Raw genomic sequence first — 22,379 nt, forward strand, 5'->3', positions numbered from 1 at the left:
GAGTTTGTCAGTGGGCCATCATCCTATCCTATTGATCCCCAAGTTAATGGAAGATTAGGAGGATATTTCCCGGTATATGCCTTCTGAAACAGAATCACTTCAACACAGTACTGAAGATGATGAGTTCCTAATTATTTGTTGAATGAATCAATACAGGTGTACATTTCAGACAGAAACTAACTATCCCGGAAAACCGACATACTGAACAAAATTTTCATTTTCTATCCTGGAGCCCCTTTCCTCACGAAGCACTCAATATTTAAAGCTCTATTTTCACTTATTAAAACAAAACAAAACAAAACAAAAAAACCAAATGAGATAGGAATTACCCCAAATTCACGAAAAAGAAGTAAGCTTTAAAAACGGCCCAATAAACTCCTAAAGTTAGTCACATGGCTGGTCAGATACAGAAGCAGCTGGAATTCGAACTCAGATTTGGGCTTCAAAGTCCAAGCTGTTTTCGCTACACCAAAGTTTGCATCTCCACTTGTCTCTGTAAACTGTCTAGTGGAGAGAACATTCATCATTAAGCTTTCTTTCTCTGATGCCAGCCCTTCCATTTCACACTACCTCCTATGCTGGGCTATAAACTAAATACAACAGCAGGCAAGGCGAACTAATTCTAGGAGTCTGGGTGTACGCGCCAAGAACCGAAATCTGTTTTATTTGTTACGCCGGACGAAGGTCCCGGCGCCACCTCCAGAAGCGACAAATACACACTAGGGTCCAGAGAGGCTTCAGACCGCGCCCAGGTCTCAAGTTTTAGTCAAGGCCCACGTTCTGGCCAAGCGAGGAGAGAAGGTTACCCTTCCCTGACACCCTCGTCAAGGCGGGAGCGCAGAAGAGAAGGTTGGAGTTGCAATAACAGTACAAACAATAAACCCTCAGAGCCCCTCTTCAGCCCGTTAAACGCACTTACTTGAGCGAAGTAATTGCAAGACACAAGGCCGGCACCGGCAACTGGAAGGGCTCCTCTACCCTCCACCCCCGGCACTGGCGGTGACGACATCGGGGCCGCGCCGCCAAGAGCGAAGGCCCCGCTCAAGGCCACGAGCACAGCGCACAGCGCGCGCTCACGGCAGAGGCGGGGTAGCACGCCGGCGCCACCTTTAAACGTCACGTGCGGCGCTCTGCTTCTGGACTCAAAGGTTTGAACATGTCGCGCCTGAAGGGAGTGGCGGAGAGGAATACCCGAGCGGGTTTTAGAGCTGAGAGGAGAGAGGTCGATGCTTCAGTACCTCAGGGGCTGTTAAAGGCAGCGAGGAAGAGCGGCCAGTTAAACCTGTCGGGTCGGAATCTCAGTGAAGGTAAGATCCAGAGGTACGACCAGATTGCGCTATTAGAAAGCACTTGCCCCTGGCAGGCTTCCTTTCCTTGGCCTACTTCTGACATCTTTGCCACAGTCTCCTAGCAAGGACCCTCGGGCTCTAATTGAGGCACCCATCATATTCCCACTGGTTAGGTCAGGCCCGTTCAGTTCCTACTTTTCCTCGAGGAATAATGAGCATATTTCCTAGATTGAGGATCTAGATAGATGCCATACAAAATAAATTTGGGACCATCCTCAGAAACCTAGTAAAGATCAACAAGCACCTGTGTACCATGAATGAATAGTAGCCAGATGCACTTGTGATTGTGCCAGATGCACAATTGTGCCAGATGCACAATTGTCTCTTGTATAAGGGGAGGAGTGGGAAGAGAGAATATAGCATTCTTCCTGTAATGTTTTTCTCTACTTAAATTCAGGTTTGAGGGGCGGCTGGATGGTTCAGTGGTTAAAGCCTCTGCCTTCGGCTCAGGTCATGATCTCAGGGTCCTGGGATTGAGCCCCGCATCGGGGGGCCTGCTTCCCTCCCCTCCCCCCCCTCCACCCGCCTCTCTGCCTACTTGTGATCTCTGTGTGTTAAATAAATAAATAAAATCTTTTAAAAAAAATCAGGTTTTAGGCTATCTGGGATTGAGACCTTCCATTTTCTTTTTAATGATTGCTTTTTTATTGTGTCATGTATAGAGTGGACCAAGCAAATACTTTCAGAACAAATCAAAGGGTATATGACATTAAATCTCTGCTCTATTTGGAAAAGCTTTTAATCAATGGAAACATAACTATCTTAAAGCTACAGCTGTACATACACATTTGTTTTTCCCAGAGCCTGGAACATTTTCCTTGCTACCTGACTAGGGCTTTTTTGCTTCCTGTAGGACTCTGCTCGAAGGTCACACCTCAGACAGGTCCTTCCTAACTTGCCCTAATCAATAAATATCATTGCTAACACTATGGTTGGTTAGTTTTTGTTTTTACCTGTTTAATTTTTTAATAACATTTCACTATTAGAATTTATATTATGTATTTGTTTATTGTCTTACCTGCTCTCCCACTAGAATGTTGGTTTCATGAAATCAAGGAGCTTTCTGTTACCCATTTTTGTATCACTAACAATCAAAACAGTTCTTGGTTCATAATAGATTCTTATTCAATGTTTGTGGAAGGAATAAGTGAGTGAATGACTCTTTCCAAATACTAAGTGCTGTACTAGAATGTACTTTTTATTGGACCCAGATGATTTTGTCTATTAAAAGTTTAAGGGAGCAAATGAATTTTGACTCTTCACTCCATGTTGACATGACCAGGGCTATTTAGGTTATCATTGTATAAACAGAGCCTACCACAATACCTGGCACATATTAGGTACTCAAAAAATTATGTTGAATGAGTGGATGTATAGTATTTCATAGAGGAGAAAACTATAAATGGGAGAAGCACATGGAATTCGTAGCTTATAAATCAAAAAGAAGTCTTTGTTACCATAATGTAGAAGATGTTTATCTACCTATAGCTTTCAACAGCCCTTGTCATTCAACCTTTGACGCCCAAACCACTGTAATTCTGAACCATGTATAGCCCCTTATGGAGCCATGCTCCTTATCTCCATATCTTTGCTTATGTAACTTTGAGATGCTTAATCTCACTGTACCTTATTTTCTCATTTATAATATGGTAGTGATAATAGGGCCTATTAAGGTTTAATTACCAAGTGCACAAAGTACTTAGTACATAAAAAGTGCACAGTAAAAATTGTTACCATTTTTATTGCTATTACTGTAAACATTGTAATAGCTTCCTAAATACTTTCCTGGATTTCTTTAAGTCTCACACTCTAAATCAGTGTCATTACCAAGAGTTATCTTTCTAAAACCTGGATTCTATTATGTCACTCACATTTAATGACTCCCCATACATCACAAGATTCAGTATAAAATTCTTAGTGCAACATACAAAAACCTTTTGAAATCTTGCCCTTCTGTATTTACAAGGCCCTCCTATCTTTTCTCAGAATCCTATACTTTAACAGCAATAACAGTAATGAAAAATTCTTTTCCCCGAACAACTAACCATTTAAAACGATGTTTAGATTGTAGAACAACAGTCTTTTTAGAAAGTTTTAGGTTTCCAGAAAATTAAACAGATAGTATAGGGTTCCCATATACACCCTTTCTCCAGCTTATGGTTTCTCCTTTATTAACACCTTACATAATTGTAGTGTACTTGTTAAAGTTGATGAGCTAATACTGATACATTAGTATTAATTAAAGTCCAGAGTTCACATTACTGTTCACTCTTTGTATTGTACAGTTCTGTGAGTTTTGAGAAATGCATAATGTCCTGTATCCACCATTATGGTGTTATATAGAATAATTTTACTGCCCTAAAAATCCTCTGAACTCTACCTATTCATTGTGGCAAGACTGGCAGCCACCAATCTTTCTGCTCCTATAGTTTCGCCTTCCCCCAAATACCATATAATTGGAATCACACAATATGTAACTTTTTTGACTGGCTTTTTTCACTAAGTATGCATTTAAGCTTCCTCCATGTCTTTTTGTGGCTTGATAACTCATTTCTTTTTTATCACTGAATATTCTATGGTTTGGATGTACCATTTTATCCATTTACTTTTTGAAGGACATCTTTGTTTTTTCTAGTTATTGGCACTTATGAATAAAGCTGTTCTTGGTGCTCAGGTTTTTGTGTGGGTGTAATTTTCAATTTTCAACTAATTAGGAGTACCATTGCTAGATCAGGTGGTAAGACTACACTTAGCTTTATAGGAAATTGCCAGACTGTCTTCCAGAGTGAGTGTACCATTTTGCACTCTCAGTAGCAATGAATGAAAGTTCCTGTTGTTACACTTCCTTGCCGATATTTGGTATTATCAAGTTTTTAGAGTTTAGCCATTCCAATAAGTATGTAGTCTTAATCTTAATGTTGTTTTAGTTTCCTATTCCCTAATGACATATGATGTGGAACATCTTTTCATAAGCTTGTTTGCCATCTGTTTATTTTATTTGGTGTGGTGCCCGTTCAGATCTTTTGTCCATTTTTAAATTGGGTTATTTGTTTTCTTACTTTTTAGCATGGTCGTCCTTCATCTTTTTATGCTGCATATCTCTGTTCAGTAATTTAGGGTTCAATGAATAAGTGATACATAGACGACCAATGGCCTGTTAGTTAGGATTTTTTAAAGTTCGTGTTATGTGACGTATAGATGAAAGCTATGTAAGTGGTTATGTTTTTTGACATAAAGTAATTGTAGAAAAATGATCACTATTTTCTGATAGACTTTTACTAAGTTGTCCCTTTTACTGGTCTACACATTGTTATACTTCTAAAAATATACTCAGTTTTTAAAAAGTCTTCCTAGGGTGCCTGGGTGGTTCAGTTGGTTAAGCATCTGACTCTTAATTTCTGCTCAGGTCATGATCTCAGGGTCCTGAGATCAAACCCCACATTGGGCTCCACAATGGGCGTGGAGCTTGCTTAAGATTCTCTCTCTCCCTCTGCCCTTCCCCCCGACCCTCTCTCTCTCTCTAGCTCCAAATAAATAAATAAAAATAAAAACGTCTTCTTGTTATTTTTATTATCTTCAAATGTTATTACCTAAAATTATGAATTATGTGCAGAAGCAGTGATCAAACATGGCTTCTTTCTGATTGCTTACAATATGTATGAGAGATCATGAGATATTTTATATGAAAGTATGAGATAATAAATATGAAAGTGTTTGAATGCTGTGAGGAGTTACAGATACTTATTTAAATTGCATTTGTTATATACCTTCTATCTATGTTTCTTCCAGATATTGTGAAGAAGCAAATTAACACTTCAATTTATAGTCACATAGGCACTTTAATGTGTTTTATTCAGATTTATTTATCAAGAATTGCACGTAAAACAAATTTTTGTGTTGTACTCCAGGTCTTTCTTCCTGCCATATTTATGCAGCAATTTAAAATTGCTCATGTCCGTTATTTCTATATTGGAAAAATAAAACCTGGGTTTTAATTTTGATGTATATAACCCAAAGCAGTTAAAATTCTGTTTATTCTTTCTCTTAGATGGTGGCCTTCTTGAATTGATTCTTCTTAGTGGAAGCTCTAAGAGCAGTGAGACATTTTATTACCCTAATAGGGTGTTAACTGTACACATTAATTTTTACCTGTAACGGAAATGAATACTCTTGACAGCTTTTAGTACCCTTTCTTTTGATAGCCCATAGTTCTTTTATGAAAATATCCATTTATCGTTTTCTTCTCTATAAAAGCATTGTATCTATTATAGGAAAAGTATAATCTATAGAAAGCATAAAAAGGGAAAATAGTCATTCAGGGTTAGTCACTGTTGATATTTTGAAGGTTTTTCTTCTAAAGTTTTTTGTGTGAATATAATTTGCCTTTTTTTTTTTTAAACAAACTTAGAATTGTATTGAGTTCTGCTGGACTACTGTTGGGACATTTTTTGGTGTCACTTGAATAATCTGATTATTCTTAATGACTTTAGTATTTGGTCTTATGATTACTATAATTTACTAAAATGTTCAAATATTGTTGGCAGTTTTTTTAAGTTATCATTCTTAAGTGTCAGTTCTGTAACTTCCTGATAAAGGTGTGCTGAAACAAAATAACTGTTAATAACCAACTTCAAAGAAGAATATTAGAAACATTCTGGAAATTTTTGAATGACAGCTCCTTTTCTGAGCAAGTACACAGAAATATGTCATTGCTTGGTTTAGTATAGATACTGTAGCTTTTTCGTTGGACCAGGTAAAAGAAAGATGGAGTTGAAAAGGTGGTATTGATTGTTGCCTTGTGGTTACATGACATTGGTAGGATAGTAGTGTAGAAAATGTTTTTGGGTGATATATCAAAAATTCAATGAAAGTAAAAGGTGCCAGAGTTTGGAACAAAAGAAAGCTGTAAATTTTAAAGGAAACCACATGATTGAACTGACAAGAATATTGGTAAGAGGATACTTTTCTAAACCAATTAAATTTGTTTGGATATCATATTATTTGAAAGGGAAAAATGGGTATAAGGCTATCCTTATTTTGCAGAGAGCAGTTTGGTTAGTTTCCGTTTGTGGAATTAAGTAAATAGATCTAGAGCTTCTAGGCCTCAAGATGTCATGCCATCTGTTTTAAGGTACTGAGAATTTGCCTTTTTTAAAAAGGTGTGTAAAGTTTGTTATGACACAGTAAAAAGTGTAACATGAACCATATATTTCCCAAGTTTTAAATAACCATCCTTAAATGTGTATTAACTGCGTTCTGCTTTACTATTTAGCTTAATGCTATTTTGACTACTAGTTGTCTTAATTGAATTTAATTGTATGAGCAGCTAATAATAATTAACCAAAGTATCAGATTTTAATAATAATTCCAGAAAAAGGGGCACCTGGGTGGCTCAGTGGGTTAAAACCTCTGCCTTCGGCTCAGGTCATGATCCTGGGGTCCTGGGATCGAGCCCCGCATTGGGCTCTCTGCTCAGTGGGGAGCCTGCTTCCTCCTCTCTCTCTGCCTGCTTCTCTGCCTCTTGTGATCTCTCTCTGTCAAATGAATAAATAAAATCTTAAAAAAATAATAATTTCAGAAAGAAACTATTGAGTGGATCATCCAAACAAGCTATTCTGAAACATTCTTAGAAATGAAAACAAGAAGAAAGTGTTTTAATCTGTATACAATGACAGAATCTTGAGGTAAACATTTGGTTTTTAGTATACTGAAATCCAGGGAAATCTGCTTGTTTGGATTATGGAACAAGGAACTAGATGGTTAATTGAAAGTGCCATTCCTATTTCTTTGTCTGTCAAAATAGTTCTGAACTTCATTGTTTCAGTCTCTTGAGAAGTATATCTCAAGTTACTATCAGTGCCAAAATTTGTTTAATAAATTAGTGCAGAACTTAAATTTATGTTTATATTAATATGTTCACTCAGTTGCATTTTAATATGTTTTCTTAGGTAGGAAAGGATGGGAGCATTAGTTGAGTGAATGCCATCTGTCATGGATACTGTCAGAGAAAAAGTACAGATTGAGAAGAATGGAATTATAGTTTCAATGAGTTTTATCTTCACTATAAAACTGAATATACCCTCAAAGTATAAATTTAAACTTGTTTTTCTCTTAAAGTGATTGGTAAAAAAATGTTTTCCTTTTTTATATATTAAGCATTGTTTCGTATTGTTGTTTTTTTTTGTTTTTGTTTTTGTTTTTTTAACAGTATCCTGCTGGACTTCAAGAGAGAACAGTTCTCTTCATACATTCTAATATAACAATGACTCAGGTGTTCTAAAACACAAAGATATTCAAGCTGAAACTGAGTTAATGCTTTCTATATAACTATTCGATTTTACTCTGGTGGTATGTGTGTATATGTGTATGACTATATTTGTTTCTTATTGAACTTTAAAGATAGTCTGAAAGTGACACTGCAGTATTGTGAATAGTCAGTAGGGGATTCTTTCTTTAATGTAAAGGGGCCATTGGTTGCCACGAATAAACTACTGTGAGAAATTTGGAATGTTTATCAGTGAGCTTTCCCTGATCTTTTGCATAGTGCTAGTCTTAACTGGTTGATTCTTGTAAAATCCTCATAATTGGGTAGAGGGTTTAGTGAATGGCATTTGTAGGATAAGCTGATATTAAAATATTATTCTGCACCTAGCAAAAGACTTTTTGTATTACTATTGCTACATCCTAGCATTTAAGTTGCTGTGGGGCTCTCTCATTTAATCAACAAGGAAATTGGTAACCAGAGATGTTGGATTACTGGCCGGTTTGATTAGTTGCACAGTTTAAACCAAGGCTTAGTTCTCTCTTTGGTCAGTGATACATCCAGAATGTCATCATGTGTATCATAGTTTAACATATTCACAAGCTTTTAGAAGATGGAATCTACGTATTTGAGTATATAGACCTTTACAGGAATAATTAATGGTTTTCCACTTTAAGGAAATAGCATATACTATGGGTGATCATTATATATATGAAACTGTTCAAAACTGTCAAAAAAGATTTCTCGATTTCGTAATTTGTTGCTTCTGTAGTTTACTGGCTACACATTCTTTTATTCTTCCATGTAAAAACCATTTTAAACTTTTTAAAAAAATTTCTTCTCTGTTTCTAACCATACCCGCCTCTAAGTGTCTTCCCCAAATTAGACAAGTTCTCTGGCATCAATCCAACGGTAGTCCCTATTTCTATAATTAGCTATTATCAGTGAGTAATATGCCCAAAAAAATATGCAAAGAAATCTTTTTCCAGTCTTTGTTAATGGCCATTCTGTTCATTGCGGAAGCCTCTAGTCATGTATGGCTATTTAAATGTTAATTAACCAAAATTAAATAAAATTAAAAATTACGTTCTTCAGTCACCTTAGTCACATTTTTTTCTTTTTTAATTTTACTTTTTATAAACATATAATATATTTTTATCCCCAGGGGTACAGGTCTGTGAATCGCCAGGTTTACACACTTCACAGCACTCACCATAGCACATACCCTCCCCAATATCCATAACCCCACCTCCCCTCTCCCAACCCCCCTCCCCCCATCAACCCTCAGTTTGTTTTGTGAGATTAAGAGTCACTTATGGTTTGTCTCCCTCCCAATCCCATCTTGTTTCATTTACTCTTCTCCTACCCCCTTCACCCCCCATGTTGCATCTCCTCTCCCTCATATCAGGGAGATCATATGATAGTTGTCTTTCTCCGATTGACTTATTTCACTAAGCATGATACCCTCTAGTTCCATCCACGTCGTCACAAATGGCAAGATTTCATTTTTTTGATGGCTGCATAGTATTCCATTGTGTATATATACCACATCTTCTTTATCCATTTGTCTGTTGATGGACATCTAGGTTCTTTCCATAGTTTGGCTATTGTAGACATTGCTGCTATGAACATTCGGGTGCACGTGCCCCTTCGGATCACTACATTTGTATCTTAAGGGTAAATACCCAGCAGTGCAATTGCTGGGTCATAGGGTAGCTTTATTTTCAACATTTTGAGGAACCTCCATGCTGTTTTCCAGAGTGGTTGCACCAGCTTGCATTCCCACCAACAGTGTAGGAGGGTTCCCCTTTCTCCGCATCCTCGCCAGCATCTGTCATTTCCTGACTTGTTAATTTTAGCTATTCTGACTGGTGTGAGGTGATATTTGATTTGTATTTCCCTGATGCCGAGTGATGTGGAGCACTTTTTCATGTGTCTGTTGGCCATCTGGATGTCTTCTTTGCAGAAATGTCTGTTCATGTCTTCTGCCCATTTCTTGATTGGATTATTTGTTCTTTGGGTGTTGAGTTTGCTAACTTCTTTATAGATTTTGGACACTAGCCTTTTATCTGATATGTCATTTGCAAATATCTTCTCCCATTCTGTTAGTTGTTTTTGGTTTTGTTAACTGTTTCCTTTGCTGTGCAAAAGCTTTTGATCTTGATGAAATCCCAATAATTCATTTTTGCCCTTGCTTCCCTTGCCTTTGGCGATGTTCCTAGGAAGATGTTGCTGCGGCTGAGGTCGAAGAGGTTGCTGCCTGTGTTCTCCTCAAGGATTTTGATGGATTCCTTTCTCACATTGAGGTCCTTCATCCATTTTGAGTCTATTTTCGTGTGTGGTGTAAGGAAATGATCTAATTTCATTTTTCTACATGTAGCTGTCCAATTTTCCCAACACCATTTATTGAAGAGGCTGTCTTTTTTCCATTGGACATTCTTTCCTGCTTTGTCGAAGATGAGTTGACCATAGAGTTGAGGGTCTATTTCTGGGCTCTCTATTCTGTTCCATTGATGTATGTGTCTGTTTTTGTGCCAGTTCCATGCTGTCTTGATGATGACAGCTTTGTAATAGAGCTTGAAGTCCGGAATTGTGATGCCACAACTTTGGCTTTCTTTTTCAATATTCCTTGGGCTATTCGAGGTCTTTTCTGGTTCCATATAAATTTTAGGATTATTTGTTCCATTTCTTTGAAAAAAAAAATGGATGGTACTTTGATAGGAATTGCATTAAATGTGTAGATTGCTTTAGGTAGCATAGACATTTTCACAATATTTATTCTTCCAATCCAGGAGCATGGAACATTTTTCCATTTTTTTGTGTCTTCCTCAACTTCTTTCATACCTTAGCCACATTTTAAGTGTTCAATAGCTGTATGCAACTAGTGGCTACCATATTGAATAGTGCAGCATATAGGATATTTCCATCATTGCAGAAAGTTGTATCGAGTAGTACTATTTGAGACAATTATCATCTTGTGAGAAATATATGTATCTGTGTATGAAGGTGTATATATGTATGTGTATTTATGCATATATATACCTTGATATATATGTATATATACATACACATATGTGAATGAATATATGCACACATAAGATTGCCTTGATACATTACATCACGTTTATCTTATTTTGTGTTAACCTTATTGGGATATAATTTACAAACAATGTGTGCATCCATTTTAAAGTGTACCATTTAGTGAGTTTTGATGTATATATATGCGTACACACACACACACAAATTACACATACATGAAATTGTGTAATAACTACCACAATAAAAAGTATAGAATATTTCCAACACTCAAAAAGTTCCCTTAAGCCCCTTTTTTGTCTGTCAACCCTCATTGCTATTTCTACACAATCAGTGATCTGCTTTTGTCAATGCAGTTTAGCTGCTTCTAGAATTTTATTTAAACGGAATTATACATTTACAATTTTTGTTTTGTTTTAGGCTTCTCTTGCTTAGTATGTTTTCTGAGGTTCCTCCATGTTGTTTGTATCAGTATATTTTTTTTATTGTTGAGTAATAGTCCATTGTATGTATGTGTGTATGTGTTTGTGTGTATATATACATACACATGTATATATGTACATACACACACACACACACACACACACACACATATATATACACCTCAATTTTTTATCCATTCACCTGTTGATCAACATTTGATTTGCTTCTAGTTTTTGGCTGTTATGAGTAAAACTACCATGAGTTTTCAAGTACAGTCTTTGTGTAGACATATGTTCTCATTCCTGGTGAGTTACATACCTGAGAATAGAATTGCTTGACATATAGTAGTAAGTATATATTTAACTTTATAAGAATTTACCAAGCTTTTTGCTCCTAGTAAACAAGAAATTCAGTTGCTCTAGATTACCAACAGTTTGTATTGTCAGTCTTTTTGATATTAGCCATTCTTGTGTTGTAGTGCCTACCTCCTTATGGTTTTATTTACATTTCCTTAATGACTCATGATGTTGAGCATCTTTTTCAACTATTCATTGGCCATTTGTATATCTTCTACCAAGTGTTCAGATTTTTTGTCTGTTTTTAAGTTGGGCTATTTGTATATAAGTTGTAAGTCCTTTTATGTTTTGGGATAGAAGTATTCAGATATCTATCTCTATCGATATCTAATATATTTTCGTGGTCTGAGGATTAATGATTTCTTTAGAAAAACAGAAGTTTTCAATTTTGAAGAAGTCCAACTTATCAATTATTTTTTCTTTTGGGATTTGTACTTTTTTTGTACTAAGAAATTTTATCCATCCAGGAGCTGCGAAGATTTTCTCCTCTGCTTTCTTTTAGAATTTTTATAGTTTTGTCTTTCATATTTAAGACTATCATCTATTTTAAGTTAAGGTTAGAGTGTGTCATAAGGTAAAGGTTGAAGTTCTTTTTTTATCTATATGAATTTACAGTTCCAGTGCAATTTGTTGAAGGAGACTATTTCTTATTAAATTGGCATTTCTGTTGAAAATTGGTTGACAATATATTATTGCATGGAATTTTCCTGAACTCATCTTTTCTATTGATTTATATATCCTTATACTAATACACTGTCTTGACGAGTTTTATAGTTAAGACTTTAAATCAAGTATTGTTAAGTTCTGCGACTTTTTTCTACTGTTTCAAAAATTAATTTATTTTAGTTCTTTTGTGTTTTGATAATACATTTTAGAATCACCTTGTTAATTTCTGTAGCAACGCCATCTGAGATTTTGATTATGACTGTGCTGACTCTGTAAGTCATCTTGGGGAGAAGTGACAACTTAAATTAGTTTATAATTTGGTATATTTGTATGCTTATCTAGACCTTCTCTAAATTTTCACAGCAGTATTTTTTATTTTCATACCACAGGTTTTGCATTGATTTGTCAAGCTTAGCCCTGAGTATTTCATGGTTTTAGATGCTGTGTCTTATGAATCTTTAAGCATCTAAAAGAGTTTTTCATTTATTGATTGCTAATACGTAGAAGCACAGTTGATTTTTGTATATTAACCTTGAATTCTGTAGAATCTCTAAACCCATTCCATATAATTTTCTTATAGGTTCCTTAGGATTTTCTACATAGACGATCATGTTTTCTAATAATAGAGATGGTTTTGCTTTTTCCTTTCCAATCTGAATGCCATTTATTTACTTTCCTTATTGCATTGGTCAGGACCCAGAGTAGAATTCTGAAGTTGTGATAATGGGCATCCTTGTCTTAAGAAGACACTGAGTGAAAGCACCTAGTTTTTACCATTATGTATGATGTTAGTTGTAGCCTTTTCATAGAAACCTGCTATTAGGTCAAAAGAATTCCCTTCAATACTTAGTTTTTTGAGAGTTTTTAATCTTGTCAGATTTTTTTTTTTTGCATTTCTTGAGAATCATTGGTATCTTTTTTCTGTTAATATGACAGATCTCATTGATCTTTAGACGTTAAAACACTCCTGCATTCTTGATGTAATTACCACTTGGTTGTGATGTATTTTTTATATGTAGGTAATTTGTTAAGGAATTTTGGGTCTATAATCATTAGGGAGTTTGGCTTGTAGCTTTTTTCTTTTTCTTTCTTTTTTCTTTTTCTTTTAATGTCTTTGGTTTTGGTATCGTGGTAATGCTGGCTTTATAAAATGAGATAGAGATTGTTCTTTCCTCCATTTTCTGAAAGAGTCTATGTAGAATTAATATCATTTCTACTCCAAATGTCTGTTAGAATTCACCAGTGAAGCCATCTGGTCCTGGAGTTTTCTTTTAAGTATGTTTTAAATATTTAAATGGGAATATTTAAAATAGCAAATTCAATTTCTTTAATAGATGCAAGGCTACTCAGATTTCATATTGTTGTGGATTTTCCCCCCATTTCAGGGAATTTGTTCATTTTATTTAAGCTATTGAGTTTATAGATGTGAAGTTGTTTATAATAGTCTCTTCCTTTTAACATCTGTAGGATCTAAGGTGATATTTCAATTTTCAAAGAACCAGGTATTGGTTTAATTGCTTTTTATCTATTCTGTTTCATTGATTTCCCCTCTTTATTTCTTTGCTTTTGTTTGCTTTGTGTTTAATTTCTTCTTTTTCTAGTTTGTGATTGTAGCTTATATCATTATAAATGAGGTTATTTATGAAGCAAGACTGGAGTTGATAATTGTTATAGGTGGTTGGTGGATAATGGAGTGTACTTCATTATACTGTTCTTTAAATTTATGTATGTATTTGTCTTTTTACATAATACTTTAAATATTACATAAACTAAATGAAGAACACTTGGGTGGCTCAGTTGGTTAAGTGTCCAAATTTCGATCTCAGGTCTTAATCTCAGGATTGTAAGTTCAAGCCCTATGTTGGCCTCCACGCCGGATGTGGAGCCAAATAAATAAATAAATAAATAAATAAATAAACAACCTGACTATATCATAATTTTTGTCACATTTACATGCCTATTGACATTTATCTTTACCTGATAGTATCTGTTTTATGCATTGGTAAGCTATTTTAGGATAACTCTAAAGAATTCCTCTATAATTAGGACTTTTTGTAACTTTTAGTGGTTCTTTCTGTTTTTGGGTAGGAGAAGAAAAGTGACATAAATCTTGATGCTCTAAGCTCTTGAAGAAATTGGGATACCTCACAAACAGTAATGGGGAAAAGTATTTCTGGAAAAGCAAATTGATACATGTTCAGTAACACTGTAGTATCAACAGTTATCCATACCTTGATAGTTCCCACAAGGACAAATTTTGCTAACAGAAAAATCTGAAACAATGATAACATTGTAACATTTATTTAGTGTAGTTGACCGGTAACAGATATTTTCATTATGTTGTCTGTAAATTTCTTGTGCTCCTTGCCTTCATCCCCACCAAAATTTGTTATTACATTGCTTATTAATTATCATCTTAATGTACCTCTATATAAGTATCAGAGAAAAATAGATGCACAAATGCTCTATATATTTTCTTAGGAGTAGAGTGTACATATCATATAGTTTCTTCTGCCTTTTTGTGTGTGTTTTGTATTTTTTGTCTTGCCTCTTTTTTTATTCTGGAAATGTTTGTTGGTAACTAAACCTGGATGGCTCATTGGTAACTTATAAAAAAATTTTTTCTCAAGAGTAACACTGATATTTAGTCAAATACATGAACATCCCCATTTATATGGACTCTTTTGGTATCAATAAATTCACATTCTAATCTGAGTTGATTTGTAATTTCTTATTCTTACTCAACCATCTATATCTATATACCAAAATAATAATAATAATGGTAGCAGTAGTAATAGTAATATTAGTAACAGTGGCACATTTTATGGTGCTTTTGCTCTCGAAAAAGTTGGGGAGAGTGAATTCTTTTTATTTTACTTTGCTTTAAAAATAAACCACAATCCACAAACAGAAAAATAAATGGGCTTATATTCTATAATATTCATAGTAGCTGGATTCATTTGTAGAAGTATAAAGTGACTACCTAACCAGAGAGAAGGGGTAGGAGAGGGATCTTTTCAGTCATTCTAATATGAATATAGACACCCCATTTTTTTTGAAGGAGCATAAGTCTCCTGGATTTCAGAAACTCTGCTTTGCTTCTATAAAACCATTATATCAGATTAGTAATCCTGAATTATACTTCAGTGTCCTGAACTTGAAACTTTGACAACACCTTTCCATTTAGTCTCATTCTGAAATCTTCGTCAGTGACTGCAGGATATAATCAATTGTTGCCTTGATGAAAGTTCTAGTCATACTACTGTATAGTCCTACTTTTATGAAGGAATGAAGGACCCCCCCCTTTTTTTTTTAAGATTTTATTTATTTGAGAGAGTGAGAGAGAGAGCACAAGTGGGGCTGGGTAGGAGCAGGCAGAGGGAGAGGGGGAAGCAGGCTCCCCACTGAGCAGAGAGCCTGATGTGGGGCTCAGTCCCAGTACTCAGGGATCATGACCTGAGCTGAAGACAGAGGCGACTGAGCCCACCAGGTGCCCTGGAATGAAAGACTTTAAAATAGTTTTGGTGTAACACTATAGCAAGTTAATACCTTCTGGAGTTTCAAATTTTTTAGTGGTGAACTTGGACTCTCCCTGTTCAACATATATGGTCTTATTTGCTATGTTTAAGAAGTTACTGTGTTTGCTACAGTAGAATTCACACGATGTTGTGTGATGGAGTAAGAAATAAAATTGTATGTTAGGTAAAATAGCAGCTACCAGAATTAGTTATGCCTTCCAGATGTCTACTGAGAGTCAAGGCAATATAGCTATGCAGGTGTTTGAATCCCATTTCTGCTGCCTACTAGCTGTATAGCCCTGGGTAAATTCTGTGCCCCATTTTTCTTGTCTATAAAATGAGAATAGTAATAGCATCTATGTCACAGAAATATTATGAAGTTTAAATGAGTATGTTAGAAAATTACCTCTTACTTATTAGCTATTACTATTACCAGTGCTTTCTCAGACACTATATACTCCTGTTGTAAAACTTAACATCATCTTATAAATGTTGATTTTCATACTTTTATTGTGTTAGCATAATGGTACAGTCTCTTCCTTATTGTCTTATATATCTACTACAATGTACTATGAAGAGTATGTGTATAGTAAGTATAGCTGAATGAAAATAAAAGTAAGGGACACCTGGGTGGCTCAGATGGTTAAACATCTGCTTTTGACTCAGGTTGTGATCTCAGGGTCCTGGGATCAAGTCCCACATTGGGCTTCTTGCTCAGCAGGGATCCTGCTTTTCCTTCTCCCTCTGCCTGCCCCTTGCCCTTCTTGTGCTCTATCTCTCTGACAAATAAATAAAATCTTCCAAAAAAAGTAAGATTTAATATATAAAATACATACTCTGTTTTTGAATAAAATCAACTTCGGATATAAATTATTGCTTTTTGAATTTTTGAAAAGTTTTACTGTTTCAGAGAATGCTTTTCGATAGATAAACTAAACGGCTATTATAGAGGTATGTCACTTAGTATCTCATTTCTTTTCTTTCTTGGTGTGGTGGTGATGGAAATAGTACCTCAGTGTGTCTGGAGAATAAATGTGGATATTCCTGAGGAAGCTAATCAGAATCTTTCATTCAGTACTACTGAGCGATGGTGGGAGCAGACGGATTTGACCAAACTAATCATATCCAACAATAAACTTCAGTCACTTACAGATGACCTACGACTCCTGCCTGCACTCACTGTTCTTGATGTAAGTTGACGGATACAAATATGGGTCATTAGTTAAAGAGACTCTGAAGGTAAATTTAGGCTTTGATAAGCAGAAGATGTGTTTAATTGGTAGAATGCAAGGAAGAATAAATTACTGATAGACATAGCCTAATGGTTAAGAGTGCACTTATAGAACATCAGGTTTCCAATTCTGACTATCACTTGATAGCTGTGTGACCTTGGGAAAGTTACTTCATTCTACCTCAGTTTCCACATTTATAAACCGGGACTGACACTACTTATTTTTAAAAATTGTTATTAGAATTTAATGTATTATTACATGCAAACAGAATCCATATTTAACAAGTGGTTGCTGTTGCTCATCTCTTTTTTTTATTGCTATTATTTTTCTCTTCATTATTCTGGACATTAAAGCAGTACTTGAAATTACCTTTTTTTTTTAAACTTCAACACTGACTTAAATTATTGAACTTAACTTTTTGTGTGTTTATTCAAGGGCAGTTTTTTAGTCTCATTGCCATGTCATACGGTAAAGCATGAGTAGTTTATTTCACAGTCTCCAGAGTTTGGATGTACTTTACTTAGGAACATCAGAAATCTTCCAATTTATGTCAGAAAGTGTTAGATCTGGTCAAATTTCTAGAGAAGATTTTATTTTCCTCATTTACAAAATGCATGGATTGGCTTAGATGTTCTCTAAGGTTCCTTGTATCTTGAAAATAATATGAGAACATAATAGAGATTCCCCCTCCTCTTTCTTGTTTTTTTTTTTTTTTTTTTTGTATATGTTGACATGAATCATACCATCAAGTGCTAATTGTTTCTAACCCTCTCATCTCTCATGTGAGACTGAGATTCCGCTCAGTGATTTTAATTGTAATATCTAAAATTGATGACTTACCATTTCATGATTTTTGAACAGGAGCTTAGTCAACTTCAAATTTCTTTTCTTCTTCTGTACATAGAACAAATTAATACTCCAACTATGCTATTGAATTAGAATAACAGAATTATTGTTGAAAAACTTTGTACAATGGTAAACTCATATGTGGTTAATTATAAGACTAAGCTAATTTACTTTTTTTTAATACATTTTAGATACATGATAACCAGCTGACATCCCTTCCTTCTGCTATAAGAGAGTTAGAAAATCTTCAGAAACTTAATGTCAGGTAAAATTTAAGCTTATTTAATTTCAATATTGCTAATATAAGGGTGTAAATCTAATATCCTTTAACATTTTTTTCTAATACTAGAAAATATTTTTGTATTATCTCAGAAAGTGGTAAAAACAGTGTAAGAATTTTGTTTTTTTTTTTTTAAGATTTTATGTATTTATTTGAGAGAAAGAGTGAGATAGAGAGCAGGGGAGAGGGGTGGAGGGGGGAAACACACATCCCCATTGAGCCGGGACCTTGACGTGGGACATGATCCCAGGACCCTGGGATCATGACCTGAGCCAAAGGCAGATGCTTAACCAACTGAGCCACCCAGGCACGCCATTAAGAAATTTCAATTTTCTCAGATTATTTTGTTTATTTTTGTTTTAGAATTGCCTGCATGTTTTTCTGATTTTACAAATGTAAAGCCAGTTGATTTTTTTAAGTCCTTTTTGTCTTATTTATTTATTTAATTTTTAAAAAGATTTTATATATTTATTTGAGAGAAAGAGTGTGAGAGAGAAAGCATGAGTGGGCAGGGGCCAGAGAGAGAGGGACAGGCAGACCCCAGTTGAGCAGGGCTCCTCAGGACCTGGGGCTCAATACCAGGACCCCGGGATGAATCCTTGAGGCAAAGGCTGATGCTTAACTAACTGAACCACCCAGGTATCCTCTTTTTGTTTTATTTTTATGTAACAATTTTTACTGGTTATTTTAGTAACCTTTTATTGATACCTCAGGTTTTAAGTTACTTTGATATTTTAAAAAACATCTCGGTTAAGCAATAAGAAAAAATTGGAAATAATTCTTTCATTAATGATGAAAAATGTCATGGTTTTAGTATTAGTAGCTTTTAAACTTTTCTGAGGATTCCTGGAGTTCTACAGATATGCTTCCGGTACCTGTTGATAGGTGTTTTGGAAGCCAGGTGGCTAAGACTCTGGCTAACTTTGTTTGCCCTTCAATACACACCTAGACTTCCAAGAAATAATAAATACCTTAGATATATTTTATATATACAGATTAGGGGAAGGGGATTTGGGAAGATTTCATTTAGGAGATAAAAAGGTTTATTAAGTGTTCAAAACATGTTTTGAAAAACTGGTTTATAAAATTGGTATGGTTACAGATCTATCTCAGTGTTCTGTGATTAAGTCAATTGCTTTGAGGGAGAACATTTCCTTTAGTTAGAGTCTTCATCTGTTGAAAAAATTACCACAAATCAGCAAAAATATCTATACATCAAAGGTGCTAATCGTTTAGAGCTACATCAGAACCTTTTCCCCATACAAGTCCAAGGCATGGGTGAGACCTGCAAAGGCAAGAATGGGTAGGGTTGAGAGAATATGTGAGGAAGTATGGATTAGGTATGGCTTTAGCTTTAGCTTCTAGCACTTCAGACTATTAAGTGTTAGGGTGGAGGAAATAGTTGGGAAAGAAATGGAGGAAATATGTAGCTAGGATTACATCTCTGCCCAACTACATCCCTGTGAAATCTACAAAGATTTCAATTAAGTGACCAACAATAATAACCAATTTTTGACATTTTTTTTAGTGTTTTTTATTTATTTATTTGACAGAGAGAGAGAGATCACAAGCAGGCAGAGGCAGGCAGGGTGGGGGAGAAGCAGGCTCCCTGCTGAGCAGAGAGCCTGATGCAGGGCTTGATCCCAGGACCCTGAGATCATGACCTAAGCTGAAGGCAGAGGCTTAACCCATTGAGACACCCAGGTTCCCCTAGTGTTTTTTATTTATTTTAGATGACATCTTCTGGTATTTTTGTTTTAGTTAGTTTTATTTTTATGTAATTTAAGGTTATTTTTACCCCATTATATTTCTTATTCCACCCTGTTATTTGTTAAGTAATTGTAGATGGCATGAAAATAGAATGGAATTCCTAAGTGAATAGTTGAGATAAATCTGGGAACAAATTAAATCAGGTCATCTCTTAATTATTAGGGAATGTATCATCTTCAGTGACTTGGGACTTCTAAAACAATAAACTGAGTATCTCTACAGAAAGACTGAGCTGAAAAATTAAGACTAAGTACAAAGAAGAGTGGAGTTGCATATTATATTTAGCTGGACATACCAGGCCCTTTAACAGAAATAGCTATTTTTGTCTCGAGTGATAGCTTAAAAACATAATCCCATAGAAGCTGTTAACTCCACTGTAATGTAATGTAATGTGCCCATATCTGTGTCAGAATCCTAAAATTCAGATACAGGGGCGCTTGGGTAGCTCAGTTGGTTAAGTGTCTTAGGCTTACATGATGATCTCGGGGTCCTGGGATCGAGCCCTGCTTTGGGCTCCCTGCTCAGTGGTGAGCCTGCTTCTCCTTTCCCTCTGCCCCTTCCCCAACTTGTGCTCTCATGAGCACTCTGTCTCTCTCTCTTTCTCTCAAATAAATAAAATCTTTAAAGTAAAATAAAATAAAATTCAGATACAATATGAAAAATTAAAATTTATGATTTGGTTAAAAACCTTTGTTCTTTTATTTTCTTTGAAACTCTCAATTTGATTACTTTAGATGACTATAATCTTAATGAGTTGTATGTGAAGTTTGATAAGTTTTTAGAACTAGTAACCATATTTCATTTTTATAAATGAGCCCATGTAGTTGGTTAGCAAAAATACCTTTACATATATTTATTATGTTATTACCAAATTACTTAGCATTTATTTTATCAATCAATAGCCATAACAAACTGCAAATACTACCTGAAGAAATTACAAAGCTAAGAAACCTGAAAGGTCTATATCTCCAGCATAATGAACTAACTTGCATACCAGAGGGATTTGAACAACTTTTCAATTTAGAAGATTTGGTAAGTTGTGATTTTCCAATTTTTATATAATTTGGGGCTGGTGTGATTTCTCATCAGGCTGAGAAATTGGATGTATGATTGAAATCATGAAAAACATGGACAACTGGTTATATGACTAGATTCTCAGAAACTGCATTTCAATAAGATTGCTAAGTTAGTAATTGTTAAATTATTTTTTCCTATTTTTTCTTATAAAATCACGTTAGGTTTTAATAAAGAATAGAGTGTGGGAAGGGGGTGATAAGGAATGGCTGTTATTCAGAGGATTTTATGGCTTTGCAAAATAGGGGAAATGTGTCTTTAGCGTACGAATTCCCATTTCTTTTTTCTTTTTTTTTTTTTTAAAGATTTTATTTATTTATTTGACAGAGAGAAATCACAAGTAGGCAGAGAGGCAGGCAGAGAGAGAGGAGGAAGCAGGCTCCCTGCTGAGCAGAAAGCCCAATGTGGGGCTTGAACCCAGGACCTGGATCATGACCTGAGCCAAAGGCAGCGGCTTAACCCACTGAGCCACCCAGGCGCCCCCGAATTCCCATTTCTATACCCGTTCCTTTTTTTGTCTCTATAACTATCCTGTCCTTTGAATGTCCAAATAGTCCCTTTAAGGCCTGCCTTTTCTTCCCTATTTTTCAAAATGTCCACCTTACCTTGCAAATTTTCATTCCATCTATGTCACATACTGAATGGAGATAACCATAAAGCGAAACACATATTATTATTATTTTTAAAGATTTTATTTATTTATGTGACAGAGAGAGAGATCACAAGTAGACAGCACAACACGTAGAGGGAGAGGAGGAAGCAGGCTCCCCGCTGAGCAGAGAGCCAGATGCGGGCTTGATCCCAGGACCCTGAGTTCATGACCTGAGCCGAAGGCAGAGGCTCAACCCACTGAGCCACCCAGGCAGCCCAAAACAGATTTTATTTTAAGAGTAATGAAAATAATAAGCACTTTGCTTTGTACTTTATATATAGCAAGGTACATAGTTTTATCCCCTAATTCAGATATGGAACTACAGTTTATTTAAAAAAAAAAAAAAAAGTACCTTATCTGAAGCCATGTAACTAATAGGTAATGAATTCAGGATTTTAACATAAGTCAGTTTGACTCCAAAGTGTATCCCTTTTTTTCTCCTACTATACCCCTGAAGGAGTAAGATTCCACTAAAATACTCGATCTGAAAGACTAGCTAGATTAGATTAGTTGTTCTAATATATAATCTATACCGCACATAGTTATTTCCTCTTGCATTCTTATTGTTTTCCCTATTACATGTTTTCAGAAACTTATGTCACTTTAGTCCAAGTTTATTTCTCATTAAAGGGGAAATTAATTCTTTTACCTCTTTTTTTTCCCTATAAATACATCTTTCTTGATATTTCCTTCATCCGTTCTAGTGTTTGAAATCAACATATGTAACTTTCCTTAACTGTTCTTCAGTATCTGTCTTTGTCTTTCAATGTGATCAGATTGGAAATAAGGTTTGGAAAGTTAAAGACATACGTAGATAAGATGAGTGGCTAAGGAAAGGGCCATCAGATTTTCTTATAAAGTCTAATGGTAAAAGATAGCAATTGGTATATAAAAAAAAGAAGAGTGTTTAGATTA

The 22,379-nt window shown here is 35.2% G+C and overlaps 2 protein-coding genes across 4 annotated transcripts in view; one reads left to right on the top strand and one right to left on the bottom strand.

Annotated features, from left to right (window-relative positions):
- The window catches only part of SRSF11 (serine and arginine rich splicing factor 11), a 43,874-nt gene extending 42,846 nt beyond the window's left edge, over positions 1 to 1,028 (bottom strand). For 2 of the 3 annotated variants that reach the window (XM_047727438.1, XM_047727431.1), the window contains exon 1: positions 920 to 1,028. The gene's annotated coding sequence lies outside the window, so the exon portion shown is untranslated. The remainder of the gene's footprint in view (positions 1 to 919) is intronic. The other variant, XM_047727437.1, reaches the window with a different exon arrangement.
- Positions 1,029 to 1,121: 93 nt separating this feature from the next.
- Positions 1,122 to 22,379, top strand: part of LRRC40 (leucine rich repeat containing 40) — a 50,840-nt gene continuing 29,582 nt past the window's right edge. The window contains exons 1-4 of the mRNA XM_047725084.1: positions 1,122 to 1,307; positions 16,619 to 16,800; positions 17,880 to 17,953; positions 20,641 to 20,770. Of these exons, the coding sequence (XP_047581040.1) occupies positions 1,157 to 1,307; positions 16,619 to 16,800; positions 17,880 to 17,953; positions 20,641 to 20,770 (537 nt within the window). The 5' untranslated portion in view covers positions 1,122 to 1,156. The remainder of the gene's footprint in view (positions 1,308 to 16,618; positions 16,801 to 17,879; positions 17,954 to 20,640; positions 20,771 to 22,379) is intronic.

This window comes from Lutra lutra, chromosome 4, assembly GCF_902655055.1.
Source record: "Lutra lutra chromosome 4, mLutLut1.2, whole genome shotgun sequence".
Lineage (NCBI taxonomy): Eukaryota > Metazoa > Chordata > Mammalia > Carnivora > Mustelidae > Lutra > Lutra lutra.